Below are 15,765 nucleotides of genomic sequence, written 5' to 3' on the forward strand. Positions count from 1 at the left end.
TTCTCTAGGCATGTTTAAAAATAAATATATAAATAAAATGAAATATTCACATTTTCCTTCATGTTAGGTTTTTTTTTTCTCTCATCAATCTGGAAAAAATACTATAACAGCGTTTTGGGTACAGTGCTACAATCTGGACATGCATGGATTTGGGGATTTTCTCTCATTCCTCTCTGCAGAACCTCTTGCTATTTTCATGTAACTCTTGAAATGAAATTAAGTTCAAGTCCACTGGCTGAGCCATTCAAGCACATACAAAGCCACAAGGCCAAGCCTATGTTATCAGACTTTCTGTGTCATTGTGATGGTAGAAAGTAAACTTTTGGCCCAGTCTGAAGTCCTCAGTGCTCTGGAACAGGTTTTCATTTTGATTGTGCATATCGGTATAGTACTGCTTTGTTTTGCATGAAAGAAAGTGACTACGCATACTGATAATCTTTGTGTTTCATGTCGTTAAATATTTGCTGGGTAGGAGTTCAAGTATATTTTATACCCAAAGGTTTTTCTAAGACGTGGCATGGTGGTGTAGTGGTTAGCGCTTTCGCCTCACAGCAAGAAGGTTCTGGGTTCAAGCCCAGTGGCTGACAGGGGCCTTTCTGTGTGGAGTTTCATGTGCTCCCCATTTCTGTGTGGGTTTCCTCCAGGTGCTCCGGTTTCTCACAAAGACATGCAGGTTAGGCTAATTGGTGGCTCCAAATTGACTGTAGGTATGAATAGTTGTTTGTCTCTATGCATCAGTCCTTGTCCAGGGTGTACCCTGCCTCTTGCCCATAGTCAGTTGGGATAAGCTCCAGCTTGTCTGTGACCCTACACAGGATAAGCGGTTATGGATTGAGTTTATTCTTTGACTTGTGTAAGAAAATTTACTTTTTTCCCCACTCTCATTGTATTTTTTTCTCTCTCTCTCTCTCTCTCTCCCCTTCAGATTCTTCTTTGTTCAGTAATGAATGTCCTGGAAGGTCTGGAACCTATCTCATCTGCTCCAGCAGCTTGGGTGCTTTAAGTTTTCCCAAGACAACAAACTCCTTGCATTGCAGTAAAGTAACAGTCTGCAGAACATCATCGATAAATACACTAAAGCGCTGAATAAATCCTTCAGATCAGTCCATACAGGCAGGGCCGTTGACAGCTTTGGCTGGGCCCGGGACAAAATAATCTGAGTGGGCCCCCCCACACACACGCGCGCGCGCACGCACATCGCCACACAGCAACCACCCACACCCAACCCCTCTTTTCACAGTCTCCATTCACTCCAACCCTTAAATAACAGGTATTCCAAGCCCATTATAACAGTCAACCATTTTATTTCAACATTTCAACATATTTTACAGTTTGAACATTTCCTTAGTCTGCAACTATTCAGGTGCGAAATGCAATGCGCCGGACTTTTGCTGTGGCAAAGTCGTCAATAAGGTCATTGAAGTCCAGCTTCTTTGCAAGTTCGCGCTCTATAGAGAGCATAGCCAGCCCATTGAGCCTCTCCTGTGACATGTTTGAGCGCAGGTAGTTGATAAACCAAAATGATTGTTTACGGGATGGAACTGGGCCTCAATGAGAATGGAGTTATGGCTTTCCCAAAATCTTAATATAGAAGCATCACCACTAGTCACACACGGACTGGCCATCGGGAGTAGTGGGAGTTTTCCCGGTGGGCCGGTGGTTCAGCGTGGGCCGGCGGAGAAAAAAAAAAACAGTTGCGCGCTGGCCTTTAATATGATAAGCAATGTTAACAGTTTCTTTAAGAAACTGTTAACATTGCTTATCATATTAAAGGCCAGCGCGCAACTGTAATAAGCAATGTTAACAGTTTCTTAAAGAAACTGTTAACATTGCTTATCATATTAAAGGCCAGCGCGCAACTGTTTTTTTTTTTTTTTCTCCGCCGGCCCACGCTGAACCACCGGCCCACCGGGAAAACTCCCGCTACTCCCGATGGCCAGTCCGTGTGTGCCACTAGTGATGTGTACAGTGAGTTTTTCAGTGTATTTTTTTGTCTTGTTTTTCATAAACGTCCTTTCCGTACTCGATTTAAAATGTTACAAAAAAAATTGACACCCTCCCAACCACGTAACATTAGCCTATCTGACCTGGGGGCTGACACGTTTATTACGGATAAACCAAAAGGATTACAACGTTCCCTGGATATAGAACTGGACCGAGAAGATTTCAAAATCTTAACGTGTAAGCAACAACAATAAAACAGAGGTTGTTTTATTCATTTAGGGCTTATTAGGCTACTTTCATTAATTGCGCTTTTCATACAGGCCTATCATTTTTCACTTGAGCAAGGGAATTGTTTGAAGAGTATCCAGTCTAAGCGAAAGTTTAATGTTTTGCAACAGACTAACCTCAAAACACCCCATTTATAGCCCATTCGTTACATTAAACTCTATCTAGCTGGCAATTTCACATGCCGTCGTATCTACACGGGATGATTTCCAACAAAATAAGGTTTAATTAACAAGAGGCAGCGTTCCACGGGCTTTCAGCTAACCGGAGTCTAGCTCAGCAAGCGTGCCTAAAACATTTGGATATGATTGCGGGCCAATGTGCTATTCTTTGCTTCATTGAGATATATGCAACACAGTGTTATTAAACCGATATGTTTATGAAATAATTCAATGCCCTGTGCATTTCAGTGTTCACTCAGTGTACCCTGCTATCCCCTACTTTATAATTATGAATGGCGCGTCGCGCGTGCTGGGGTTACATTACGGGGCTGGAAAAAAGTTATCTGTGTTCTTACCTGGCTCAGCTGCCCCACTGCCTTCACCACCTGCTGCATCATCTAAATCTTTTCTAAAATATCTATGCAGTGAGCCCCTGAGGCTCTTGGCTTCTTCATCTCTTTTTCTCTTTTCTTTGCTCCTGACTTGTGCATGTTGGCAAACGGGCTCGCACGCTTATTGTCGAAGCGTTATGATGGAATAGTGCCGTGTTATTTGGCACCTTAATCAAAGACCAAACCATTTCTGCATTAGGGGTGGTAGATGGGTTCTTGAATCTATTTTCGAAGACAATAAAGGCAAAAGAACCAGAAATCATTCATTGAATGCAAATATAGCACATTTTTCTCCCCCAAATCAACACATTTTGAAATGAAACAGAATGATTAATGGCATCTTCATGAGGGACCAGTTCTGGGCCCCCCCCTCATGCCTGGGCCCGGGACAAAATACCCGGTTGCCCCCCCCCCTGTCGACGGCCCTGCATACAGGTACAGGTAATTGCAGAAGTCCATTTTATCCAGAGTAGGTCCTAGAGATACAGCTATTCAACACCAACATAGGCCTGGATAAATCAAACAATTTCCCTGAGGAACAGATATATATCTGATTCAGGGCAGTTTAAATAGTCACTGATATGAACACACACGAGGGGTAAAATAGATTTTGAAAGTTAAAAAGGTTTGTTTATTTCGTTATCCCCCCCCCCCCCCAATTATCTCTCCATATAGGTCGTTTGCCAATTCTAACCTAATATCCAGCTCTCCCCAGTGTAACACTCTTAGAGTAACACACTTTTTCCTGATTGTTGCCAGGCAACTAGAAATAAAACGATGGTTATGTATGTAACCACGGTTCTATGAATTTCGGATGACCGCCAGAGGCAGTGCTTTAAGCACCTGGATGTCCATCATGTGTATGTCGAGTGTTTGTATCAACAAAGTCACCTGTGACCTGGGTGATGTATGCCCCTTGCCCCAACACTAAAGGCATGTTTATCCAGGAAGTGAACTCTTGGCAATCTTCTCACAATTATTTCAAGTGACTGCCAAGCTCTGGCGATCATTCGAAATTCATAGAACCATGATTACATACATAACCCATCGTTCTATTTCATTTCTACTAACCACCCGAGACGGTGCTTTAAGCACCTGGATGACTAATACCAACAAGGCCACGAGGAACACCTACTTGCCCCTTTAAGAGAGCTGTGAAGTTGTAGGAAGAAAGGCTGTTGCCACTGGGTTGTGAGAGACCACATTAACTCTATAAAATCTTGCAAATGTGCAGATTGATGTCCATGATGCAGCTACACAGATATCTGAAAGACTAACCCCTTGTAGGGATGCCCTAAAGTATCCCTAGAACAGGGATGAGAATGAAAAATATTTAAAAAGTCTGAAAAACGCCGGGTGGATTGGGGGCCGCAGGCTCCCAGCGGGGCCCAGGGGCAGAGCCCCGGTGGGGGCCCAGGAGCTAATGATTTTTGGCTATTTTTTTTTTTTACCCCAAAACCATTAATTTTATCAGCAAAAAGTTGCAATTTATTTGGAAATAAATTCCCCTTTTTGGTGGACTACCAGGTGAAAATGATTAATACGGTACAAGAGACTTGTTTTTAATCAATTCACATTTGATGATTTAAAAAAAAAAATCAATGCACCCTTTAATATAAACGAGCTCTACAGTATTATATTTCTGCATTTTTGCTATTCATGTCTTTGAATACTCTAATCCTTTAAAATGAAGTGCAAACCAGAAAAAAGTTTATCATATAATTCTCTTAAGCTTTCTTCTGATGTTATCATGGTAGCAGGTGGTCTTGCATATTAAGCAGGCAACATTCAACATCACTTATCACTTCCCTTTCAACTGTTGTGTGTACTAACTAGGTTTTATCTGGACAGGATGTTGTGTAATGTAATACATATACCATATGGTCAATTTGAAGATCAAGAAGGTGATTTTGAATTAAAGAACAGGCATGTACAATTGGCATTACATACTGGAAATTTTTTTAAATCAAAAACTATAAGTTCCTCTCAGCCTAAAAAATTTGGGCAGACCTTCCTGCGGCACATGCCAGCAATTCCCCCCCCCCCCCCCCCCCCCCCCCATGAAATGAGCAATAAGTAGGAGAGTTATACATGGTATCATACCTAAAATTTTATCAGAAATATAGATATAATACTCTGATTCTCCCCAACATGCTACATTAGATAAGCTAACCCCATTTATAAAAAGATACACACTTATATGATTTGTGCGATATACATTATAAATATAATGAATCATTGAACAGGCAAAATCATTTTCGACCTACCTTTGTGTTTTTTGGTCTGTATGTGAAGTTCGATAGTCCTTGCCCCTCTACTAGCGTTGTTTATCATGTCGGAACACAATGAGCAAAGTACTTTTCCTGGGACGTCTAGTTTCCATACGTGATTACCGAGCTTCATTGTGACAGTCTGCTTGTCGATCTCGACATTCAGTGTTCTTTCTAACCAAGCCCATCGAAAAGAGTTCTTTATTCCTGCACCTTTATCAATCTCCCTCGCTTGATCCTCTTCTTTCTTATCTAGGACTTTTGCCATTGTCGATATGCTAAAATATCCTGCCTGAATACATGGGTCTTTCCGATGTTACAAATGCATATCGTCAGTGTGTACGGTCGGTGAACAGCAATTGCAAGCCACGCGTGGAGAGCATGCGCACTTGTGCTTATACACTGCATGCAATGGGATTTCCCGAACATTGTCGCTAAAGTGAATGTTAATTACGACATCTCGAAAGACTCGAGTGTGTTAACCCGGAGCCCACCAAGAATCAAGACGTTATAAGGTGACCACAGATCATTAACCATACCCCCCCGAAAATTTCTCAATGGATTTACATCAATCTCAAAAATGATCATTTTGGTCTGAAAAAGTCGGAAATCCGCCGATCGGCAGAAAATTCTCATCCCTGCTAGAAGTAAATTTGTGTGTACATCTCAATTCTACTCCCTTTATGCCAGGCTCTTTTGACGCACATTGGAGAATTTCGTGTAGCTGTGCTGCTGAATCAGGTTGAACTGACAGATGCAATTGTTCATCATCAGACTCAAAATCAAAACCAAAATTGTGCCTGCAAATGACATTTAAGTGGCAGTATATAAGGGAGAATAACAAGGAGTTTAAAAAGAACCTTGTTGCACCATATAGCACTTTTAATCTCTGAAGAATTTTCATTTGGTGCTTTAAAAAAAAAAAAAAGTAATGTTCTGTCCATTAAAGCATAATTATCAAGTCTCAAATAACACACCTACGTCCAAGTTTCAGTACCAAAACAGAAACATAGCCACAATCCACGGCAGGCATCAAGTGGATACTTCTGGGAATAAGACTGAAATATAATGCTTATTATTCCTACGTACATATGTTGGGTCATAACTTTCCAAAGAGTCTTGGATTTAAAGTGTCTTGGAAAGTGAGAGATCAGAGGCTGCCAAGATGGAGCAGTTTGTTAAGGAAAGCTAGCTTAGAAAACATACATTGGGCTTAAACAGCAGTGAGGTAAATGCATGTGGTTGGCATCAAGGTATAGAGCTAATTATAAATGCAGTATTATATTATATTACACGCAGTATTAATTCTCTTCCATTCCTTACCCAAAAATAATGACTGGCCTGTGTGGGAGCCTACTAGCCTTTCTTACTGCTCCAAACATTAGAAAATAGAAGCTTGTATATAATAGGTTATATAACACCATTTGGATCATTCTGAAGGGACTTTTAGTGGCAAACTAACCTTAGTTAAAGCTTTTTTAAACACACTTCCAATCTGGAGTCAAAAGAAGATCATGAACTTAAAATGTTATCTCCATTATTCCATAACAGCTATCCTGAGAACCTAAATGGAAGCCTAACTGAAATTGGCACACCTACAAAAATGGAGCTTCTAAGACATGTGAGGCTTACAGTTCACTCTCAAGCAGAACAGAAAATATAAATCAGTCATCTCATTATCTCTAGCCACTTTATCCTGTTCTACAGGGTCGCAGGCAAGCTGGAGCCTATCCCAGCTGACTACGGGCGAAAGGCGGGGTACACCCTGGACAAGTCGCCAGGTCATTACAGGGCTGACACATAGACACAGACAACCATTCATACTCACACCTACGGTCAATTTAGAGTCACCAGTTAACCTAACCTGCATGTCTTTGGGTTGTGGGGGAAACCGGAGCACCCGGAGGAAACCCACGCGGACACGGGGAGAACATGCAAAGTCCGCACAGAAACGCCCTCGCCGGCCACGGGGCTTTAACCCGGACCTTCTTGCTGTGAGGCGACAGCGCTAACCACTACACCACCATGCCGCCTAAATAAGTCATTTAAATAATATTGGCTGGCATTGAGTGGTATATCAGACATATTCCATGTGCAGGTCATCTTCGACTCGTTCAATATCATGCTAGCTGAATGGAATATATCAGATATACCACAAAAAAGCCAGCCAATATTATTATTATAATACACATTCCTTTTGGGTGTTCCATGCATCTTTCTCTTTCAAAATTCTCTCAAAATCTTCCGTATTTAACAAAGCAAACATGGCGGCCATGTGTGTTTACAAATTGTCCCAGCTGCTTGCTAGCGTGACTTTTTATGTCTCCCACATGTGATGTCATGCTATCTTGACAACCATGCAATATCGTAAACCATATTCAACGCTCATTCTCCATTGGGTAGCGTGCACTCCATTCTCCATACACATAGGATAAGCAATATGCTAACAATATTGCATGCTATCAAACCGAATGAATGAAATCCACTAGAAGTGAATAGAATACATGTTTTTATTCCATTGAAAAAGTGTCCTGTATGTATAATATATAATATTTAATCCAATTTGTTCTTACAGACGAGTGGCATGTGTCTAAATACCCCTAAGATGTGAATGTGTGTATATGCTGCTCTAAGATGGACCAACATCCCATCCGGAGTGTGCTCCTGGAATAGGCTTTGGATTCCTGGATGAATGAACGAGTGTGACAGACAGTCCACAATTTTGGAAAGTCTTTTAATATACAAGTTAAAAGTACATAATTACAAAAAAGAAAGAAAGTTTCCACAAAACAAAGCACAAAGATACGTTTAAAATGTTTATCAAACAAAATATACAGCAATAAGGATCATATTTATTTAGCCCTTAGTTTCTCCAAGGTTTTCTGTTGGAAAGAGGGATACAAGTTTAAGAAAAAATGATTAACATCAACAATGAAATGTGCGTGCGCGCACACAGCTAAATGTACAATTCTGAATGTTGCACTCCAGACTCTATAGTCAGAACAGTGTGTTTATATATTCAGTACAGTATGTCCCTATAGTGAGTGTTAAAAATTCATATACGGTAGTCATTCCTTACCATTCTGAACTCTCTTACTTTTTCTCGGCTCTTAGCATTAGCATGTTGGCAGCTGTGTAGCTCCCTCCTGTGCTTCACTTCCTCCAACTGACTGCATGACCTATATAAAGGGCACAGTGAGGACATCCTCTACTGAGTACTAAATAATTCTAATTCCATAAAACCATGATCAAATTAATGAATCATATTAAATTCTGATTTGCAAAGTTTACTAGAATTAGGACTAATAGAAATTTACCCATCAGTAGATTGGGACATCTCTGTCTTGTCAAAGCTTCGTTGTGGAAGTGTGCTGATCATCGCCTCACCAACATTCTGCAGTCTGGACACTTCTACTGAAAGAGAAGTGTGTCTCAGTATCTTTTTCCACCTATACAGCATAGAGTGAGTGCAGTTTGTACTTGTAAAAATGGTGCAGATATGAACACTGGTCTCAATGTTTCCGTTTCAGGAATCAGTGATCTTTAATCTTCATCATATCAGTCAACACAGCTGGACACAGCTCATTAATGCTGCAGTCCAACACTTTCAGCATTTTACTACTTTAGCAATGAATAATTTACCCAGTACTTTTTACTGGCCTCTAAAATGTTAAAAACATTAAAAAGTTGTTCAATACATGGTAAAGTAACTTGTACTTTGGAAACTCACATTCTGTAACTTGTACTCCGATAACCTGTACTTCAATAATTCATACTTTGTTAAATTTGGTAACTTAAATTACAGTAATGTTTACGTCAGTAACCTGTACTTTGGTAACTCAGACTGTAACTTATACTCAGATAACTAGTTCTTTGGTAACTGGTACTTCAGTAATTTGGGTACTTCAAAAACTTGTAGTACTGTAGCTTATATTTTGGAAAGAACTGAAGTGTCATGCATGCTTTAAGTGTACTTTGGTAACTTCAGTAACATACTACAGTAACTTGTACTTTGGTAACTTGTACTCTAACTTATACTTCAGTCATCTGTACTTTGATAACTTAAGTAGCTTAAGGCCTGGTCCCACAATACTTGTAACTACAATTATAACGATAACTATAAATAAATCAGTCCCCTGCAGTTTATGTGGTTGGTGGTCACATCAGACCGATAATGATACCTATGGACCCTTTTCACGTGACGTCACGACAAACGCGGCCGCCATTTTGGACATGTACTACCAGTAGTTTACCACAGCCAACATTGAGGAACGGCAGCAAAGAAAGTGTTTATTTTCAGCAAGACTTCCATCATGCCACTATATTGTTGTGCACCTGGATGTAGTAACCGTCAACAAACAAGGCAAGGGTTATCATTTTATCGGATCCCGGTAGATGCTGACCGACGGAGAAGATGGATAGCAGCATACCAACGCTTGTGTAGTGACCACTTTGTTGGAGGTAAGACGAATAAAATTAGCCAGAAAAGGCATTACACTGCTGTTAACATTCCATTCTAGTTTACTGTAATTATGATCTGGCAGCTATTTACACCGGATCCAGTATAAATAGCTGCCGGAGCCAACGTCCGAGGTTCCGGAGCGCGCTAGCTCGCGGCCGGCCGGAGCGCGCTCCGGCAAGCTCGGACGTTGGCTCCGGCAGCTATTTATACTGGATCCGGTGTAAATAGCTGCCAGATCATAATTACAGTAAACTAGTAAATACAGTTTTCTGCATCTCGCTCCTTTTTCTTTTATGTTTGTCGCCTTCCTCGCATTCAAACCGATTCGAGCCGAAGTCCACTACATGTCCAAAATGGCGGTTGCGTTTACGAAGGTCACGTGACTGAAAAAGGTCTATAAGATTGCTTCTGGAGTGATTTTTCCAGACCTGGACCTGAGCTGATAAAACATCTGACCAATCAGGTAATTGTTTACATGTGACGTTGTCTGAGCATGTGCTATTTTCCCCAGGCATCTTTGTACATCCTTGTTGCATCATGAAATGCAACAATATGGATTCAAGGGAGAGGAGAAAAAAAAAAAAGTATGGATCTTTTATTCACGGATATGTGACTTTCCGTGAAATATCAATAGTAAATTCATAAAGTAAACACACATGCAGGTAAGATATTTTAATTATGAACTTCGGCAGTCCAAACATTTAATTGTTTTAGACTTCTTAATTTTTTTATCCGTGATGAATTATCCGTATAAAATCGGTAACCAATCTGTAATATACTGAAACGTCCGTGACCAATCCGTAAATTATTAGCATTTGTGCTGCAGCTGTATTAAAATCCGTAACCACTCCGTATTTTATATCCTTTTTTTATTATATTTCCGTAGTCCATGACCTATCCATAATTTTGTCAACCACCGGAGTATGTACATGGGTTGTTTTGAAATCCAAGCTGTACAGCACAACCTGGAATAATGTTCTACTACTTCGGCAAAAACTTCCATGACTGTTCCTAAGTTGCATGCATTTATTTACCTGAGTGGCAAGACCAACCGATATTACAGTCGGGATTATAGCTGTGGTGTGACTGCTCCAGACTGGAATCAAATTCAGGCATAGGTATAGCTATTCGTGTTGTGGGACCGGGCCCTTATGCTTCAGTAAACTGTACTCCAGAAAGAACTGAAGTGATGTGCATGTTTTATGTATGGTTCAATGGCTGGTCACATAGTGTTGCAATGTAAGTCCATTGGGTTTTTTTTTTTTTTGCTTGTGTTTATTTTTAAATACACAGCAGTGCTCATGCAGAGCAACATAACTATACTGTACAAGCAGCAATTGTATAGATCTCAAGAGAATTTTTTTCTTCAGTTCAAATAAAACACCACAGTTTTATTTTCTGTGTATTCTTCTGTAATATTATATTTTCTGTATATTCACAAAACATTTTATTCAGTTCAAATAAAACATCACAAACATTTTATTCTATTAAAATCTACATTTTTGGACATAAAAACATTGCAGCTCTGACAATTTCACATCTGCATCTTATAAGAATATTTATAGAACAAAAGTCAGCTGCGTCTTTGACAGGGAAAGGAAAACTACTGAATACCAAATGTTATTTATTTTTAAAGCACAATTAACAGTTATTCCACAAAATCAAGTCATACATGAGCTGACAGCCGACGAGGCGCATAGCACCCAGTTGGCTATAAGCCATGTACAGTGGTGCTTGAAAGTTTGTGAACCCTTTAGAATTTTCAAGTCAAGTTTATTTGTATAGTGCTTTTAACAATTTAAACATTGTCACAAAGCAGCTTTACAGAATTTGAATGACTTAAAACATGAGCTAATTTTAACCCTAATCTATCCCCAATGAGCAAGCCTGATTTTCTATATTTCTGCATAAATATGACCTAAAACATCATCAGATTTTCACACAAGTCCTAAAAGTAGATAAAGAACCCAGTTAAACAAATGAGACAAAACTATTATACTTCGTCATTTATTTATTGAGGAAAATGATCCAATATTACATATTTGTGAGTGGCAAAAGTATGTGAACCTCTAGGATTAGCAGTTAATTTGAAAGTGAAATTTGAGTCAGGTGTTTGCAATCAATGGGATGACAATCAGGTGTGAGTGGGCACCCTGTTTTATTTAAAGAACAGGGATCTATCAAAGTCTGATCTTCACAACAAGCGTTTGTGGAAGTGTATCATAGCATGAACAAAGGAGATTTTGAGAACCTCAGAAAAAGCATTGTTGATGCTCATCAGGCAGGAAAAGGTTACAAAACCATCTCTAAAGAGTTTGGACTCCACCAATCCAGAGTCAGACAGATTGTGTACAAATGGAGGAAATTCAAGACCATTGTTACCCTCCCCAGGAGCGGTGGACCAACAAAGATCACTCCAAGAGCAAGGCATGTAACAGTCGGCGAGGTCACAAAGGACCCCAGGGTAACTTCTAACCAACTGAAGGCCTCTCTCACACATTGGCTAATGTTAATGTTCACAAGTCCACCATCAGGAGAACACTGAACAACAATGGTGTGCATGTCAGGGTTGCAAGGAGAAAGCCACTGCTCTCCAAAAAGAACATTGCTGCTCATCTGGAGTTTGCTAAAGATCACGTGGACAAGCCAGAAGGCTATTGGAAAAATGTTTTGTGGATGGATGAGACCAAAATAGAACTTTTTGGTTTAAATGAGAAGCGTTATGTTTGGAGAAAGGAAAATACTGCATTCCAGCATAAGAACCTTATCCCATCTGTGAAACATGGTGGTGGTAGTAACATAGTTTGGGCCTGTTTTGCTGCATCTGGGCCAGGACGGCTCGCCATCATTGATGGAACAATGAATTCTGAATTATACCAGCGAATTCTAAAGGAAAATGTTAGGACATTTGTCCGTGAACTGAATCTCAAGAGAAGGCAGGTCATGCAGCAAGATAACGACCCTAAGCACACAAGCCATTCTACCAAAGAATGGTTAAAGAAGAATAAAGTTAATGTTTTGGAATGGCCAAGTCGAAGTCCTGACCTTAATCCAGTTGAAATGTTGTGGAAGGACCTGAAGCGAGCACTTCATGTGAGGAAACCCATCAACATCCCAGAGTTGAAGCTGTTCTGTACGGAGGAATGGGCTAAAATTCCTCCAAGCCGGTGCACAGGACTGATCAACAGTTACAAGAAATGTTTGGTTGCAGTTACTGCTGCACAAGGGGGTCACACCAGATACTGAAAACAAAGGTTCACATACTTTTGCCAGTCTGATATGTAATATTGGATCATTTTCCTCAATAAATTTCCTCAATAAATGACCAAGTATAATATTTTTGTCTCATTTGTTTAACTGGGTTCTCTTTATCTACTTTTAGGACTTGTGTGAAAATCTGATGTTTTAGGTCATATTTATGCAGAAATACAGAAAATTCTAAAGGGTTGACAAACTTTCAAGCACCACTATATGACGAGATTGAGTGGAATAATTGCTTTGTTATATCCACATTCACTGGATTTTGAGAAAGAGCATTTTTATTTTTTGCAAATTTGATAAATAAAAGCTATATAAAAACAAAACGTCTGACAAAATAATTTCTGCTTAGAATGCAAACAAACCAGCGAAATGACAGTAGCAATTCGTGGAAAATGCTATAATAAGAATTCTTGAAAAAAAAAAAAAGATACGTTCTTACCATCAAATACTTTTATTCCATATTTTGTTGCTTTTTTTGGGGGGGGGTTGTTTTTGAGTAGAGTTCTTCATCTCCTCATCGGTTGGTTCAGCAACACACTCCGCCATTTTGTTTTTCTCTACTCACAGGATATGTGCTGAGAGCCTAGTAGTACAGTAGCCAATCAGATTGTGTGATTGCTCATATCCAGTGAATGTGGACAGCACATCTACACTTGCTATATGTTTAGGCTGTCATTTCTTAGGAAATAAATATAGTTGCATTATCAGCCCGTCACATAATGATCAACTTGGGTGTACTCTCAGCCTCGGATGCTCGACCCAAGGAGCATCTGATATTTACTGTACACTTTTCTGGCCACAAGATCCAGAATCTTGAAGGCTGCAATCTAACTGGCTATGTACACTTCCATGTATAAGTTAGTATCTACATCAGTTTCTGGCAGGTAAACAGATGTGAACACTCTCAGCAGGATACTGTCACTGTATGTATTTAAAAATATATATAATCACAAGACTTGATTAGATGCCTTTATTCAAGTTATTTTTATTTGAAGTTAGTGGAAAGCAAGTAAGACAACCTTTCAAGTTTTCTGCCAGATTTTGGGAAAATTCTTCGGTTGAACATTTGCAATGACCTCTTTTGATGAAAGCAGTTGTTTGGTGGCCGTGTTTATTGAGGAAAAGTACTAGCAAAAGCTTGAGGTCTGGCTTGTGAGACTAACCATGGTGTAAGCAAGGAGGACTACAGGAAATGTTTGCACTGACTGATGTCAACACAAACACAATTGGGATGGACAAATAATAAATTACCAAGCCCATGAATCGAATGAAAGCTCCAAGGTTATTCTTGACTAGAAATCCAGTAAATTAGGTTTAAAACTCACAGATCTGGGCATCAGTGCTCCCATCTGCAACTGGTTGTTGGATTTTCTAACCAACAGGCCCCAACATGTTCATTTAGACCATCACTGCTCCTCCACCCTCATCCTAAACACCGGCATACCACAAGGCTGTGTAATGAGCCCGTTCCTCTACTCCCTTTTTACTCATGACTGCAGACCTGTACATTACACTAACACCATCAAGTTTGCAGATGACACCACAGTGATAGGCCTCATCAAGGACAACGATGAGTCAGCCTACAGGGAGGAGGTGGACCGCCTGGCTGTGTGGTGCAACGAGAACAACCTGCTGCTCAATACCAATAAGACCAAGGAGCTCATCGTGGACTTCAGGAGGAACGCTGACACACACACACACACACACACACACACACACACCCATCCACATCAACGGTGCAGCAGTGGAGCGTGTGACCAGCTTCAAATTCCTGGGGATCCACATTTCGCAGGACCTCACCTGGACAACCAACTGCTCCAACCTGGTCAAGAAGGCTCACCAGCATCTGTTTTTCTTGAGGACTCTGAAGAAAAAACACCTCTCTTCAGACATCCTAGTGAACTTCTACCGCTGTACCATCAAGAGCGCCCTAACCAACTGTATTACAGTCTAGTATGGGAACTGCTCTGTCTCGGACCGGAAAGCACTGCAGAGGGTGGTGAAAATCGCCCAGCATGTCGTGGGAGCTTCACTTCCTGCTATTGAGGACATCTACAGGAAACGATGTTTATGGCTCTCCTGAGACATCAACAAAGACTCCTGCCACCCAGCACACAAACTGTTCACTCTCCTGCCATTCTGGAAGGTGCTACAGGAGCCTTCGGCCCAAAACCACCAGGTTCAAGAACATTTTTTTTCCTTCAGCTGTCTCACTGCAGAACCCCCCCCCCCCCACACACACACACACACCCCACCACCCCCCGAACAAACTGAATTGACTTGAACTGACTTCACTGCACTATCACCATTTGCACTACTGTTTATTCATACCGTATTTTGTATATACTGCAAATATCTATATCATACCATTACACTATAGTACATTCATATTGCACATTTGTGCATACTGTAAATATCTATATCATTATACCATTCCATACCCTGTAATTTCTGTACATTTATATTTGTATATTACACTTATTTACTGCTATGCACTTCTGGTTAGATGCAATCTGCATTTCGTTGCCTTGTACCTGTGACATGTCCAATGACAATAAAATTGAATCTAATCTTATCTAATCTAATCTAAAAAGTGGCAATTAACAATTTAACTCAATAGTATGATGAAGTAATTATGTGCATTAATACACAATTTTAAGCGACGACTTAAAATACTTCAGTCGTCTTGGTCTTACCTTCATGTGAGACAGAGTCTTCTAGATTCCTTAATTTGCTGTCATTTCCCTGCAAAGGTAATGCGAACAATATATTATTACATAGAGGACACAAAGTTATTAAAATATTCCCACTTTACTACAATTAATTGTTTTTAGCAATGAGAAAAAAATTCATTCTTTAAAACAGAGTTTCTCTTGAACAAATCTGCTGAGATGCACTAAGCATCAAACTCTTAACATAAATCACAGCCCATTTTGAAGACTTTACCATAGAGAAAAACTTACTAACTGTTACAAAGCGCTGAAACTGGA

At 40.1% G+C, this 15,765-nt stretch overlaps 1 protein-coding gene across 7 annotated transcripts in view; it reads right to left on the reverse strand.

Annotated features, from left to right (window-relative positions):
- Positions 1-7,767: 7,767 nt before the first annotated feature.
- Positions 7,768-15,765, reverse strand: part of cep295 (centrosomal protein 295) — a 73,892-nt gene continuing 65,894 nt past the window's right edge. For 3 of the 7 annotated variants that reach the window (XM_060933637.1, XM_060933635.1, XM_060933633.1), the window contains exons 22-25: positions 15,472-15,520; positions 8,370-8,466; positions 8,132-8,231; positions 7,768-7,934 (exon numbers count right to left, since the gene is read on the reverse strand). In XM_060933637.1, the coding sequence (XP_060789620.1) occupies positions 7,905-7,934; positions 8,132-8,231; positions 8,370-8,466; positions 15,472-15,520 (276 nt within the window). In that variant the 3' untranslated portion in view covers positions 7,768-7,904. Of the gene's footprint in view, positions 7,935-8,131; positions 8,232-8,369; positions 8,502-14,480; positions 14,640-15,471; positions 15,521-15,765 lie in introns of those variants that run through there. The other 4 variants (XM_060933634.1, XM_060933636.1, XM_060933639.1 and 1 more) reach the window with 4 other exon arrangements.

This window comes from Neoarius graeffei, chromosome 11 (genome assembly GCF_027579695.1).
Source record: "Neoarius graeffei isolate fNeoGra1 chromosome 11, fNeoGra1.pri, whole genome shotgun sequence".
NCBI classification, from domain to species: Eukaryota; Metazoa; Chordata; class Actinopteri; order Siluriformes; family Ariidae; genus Neoarius; species Neoarius graeffei.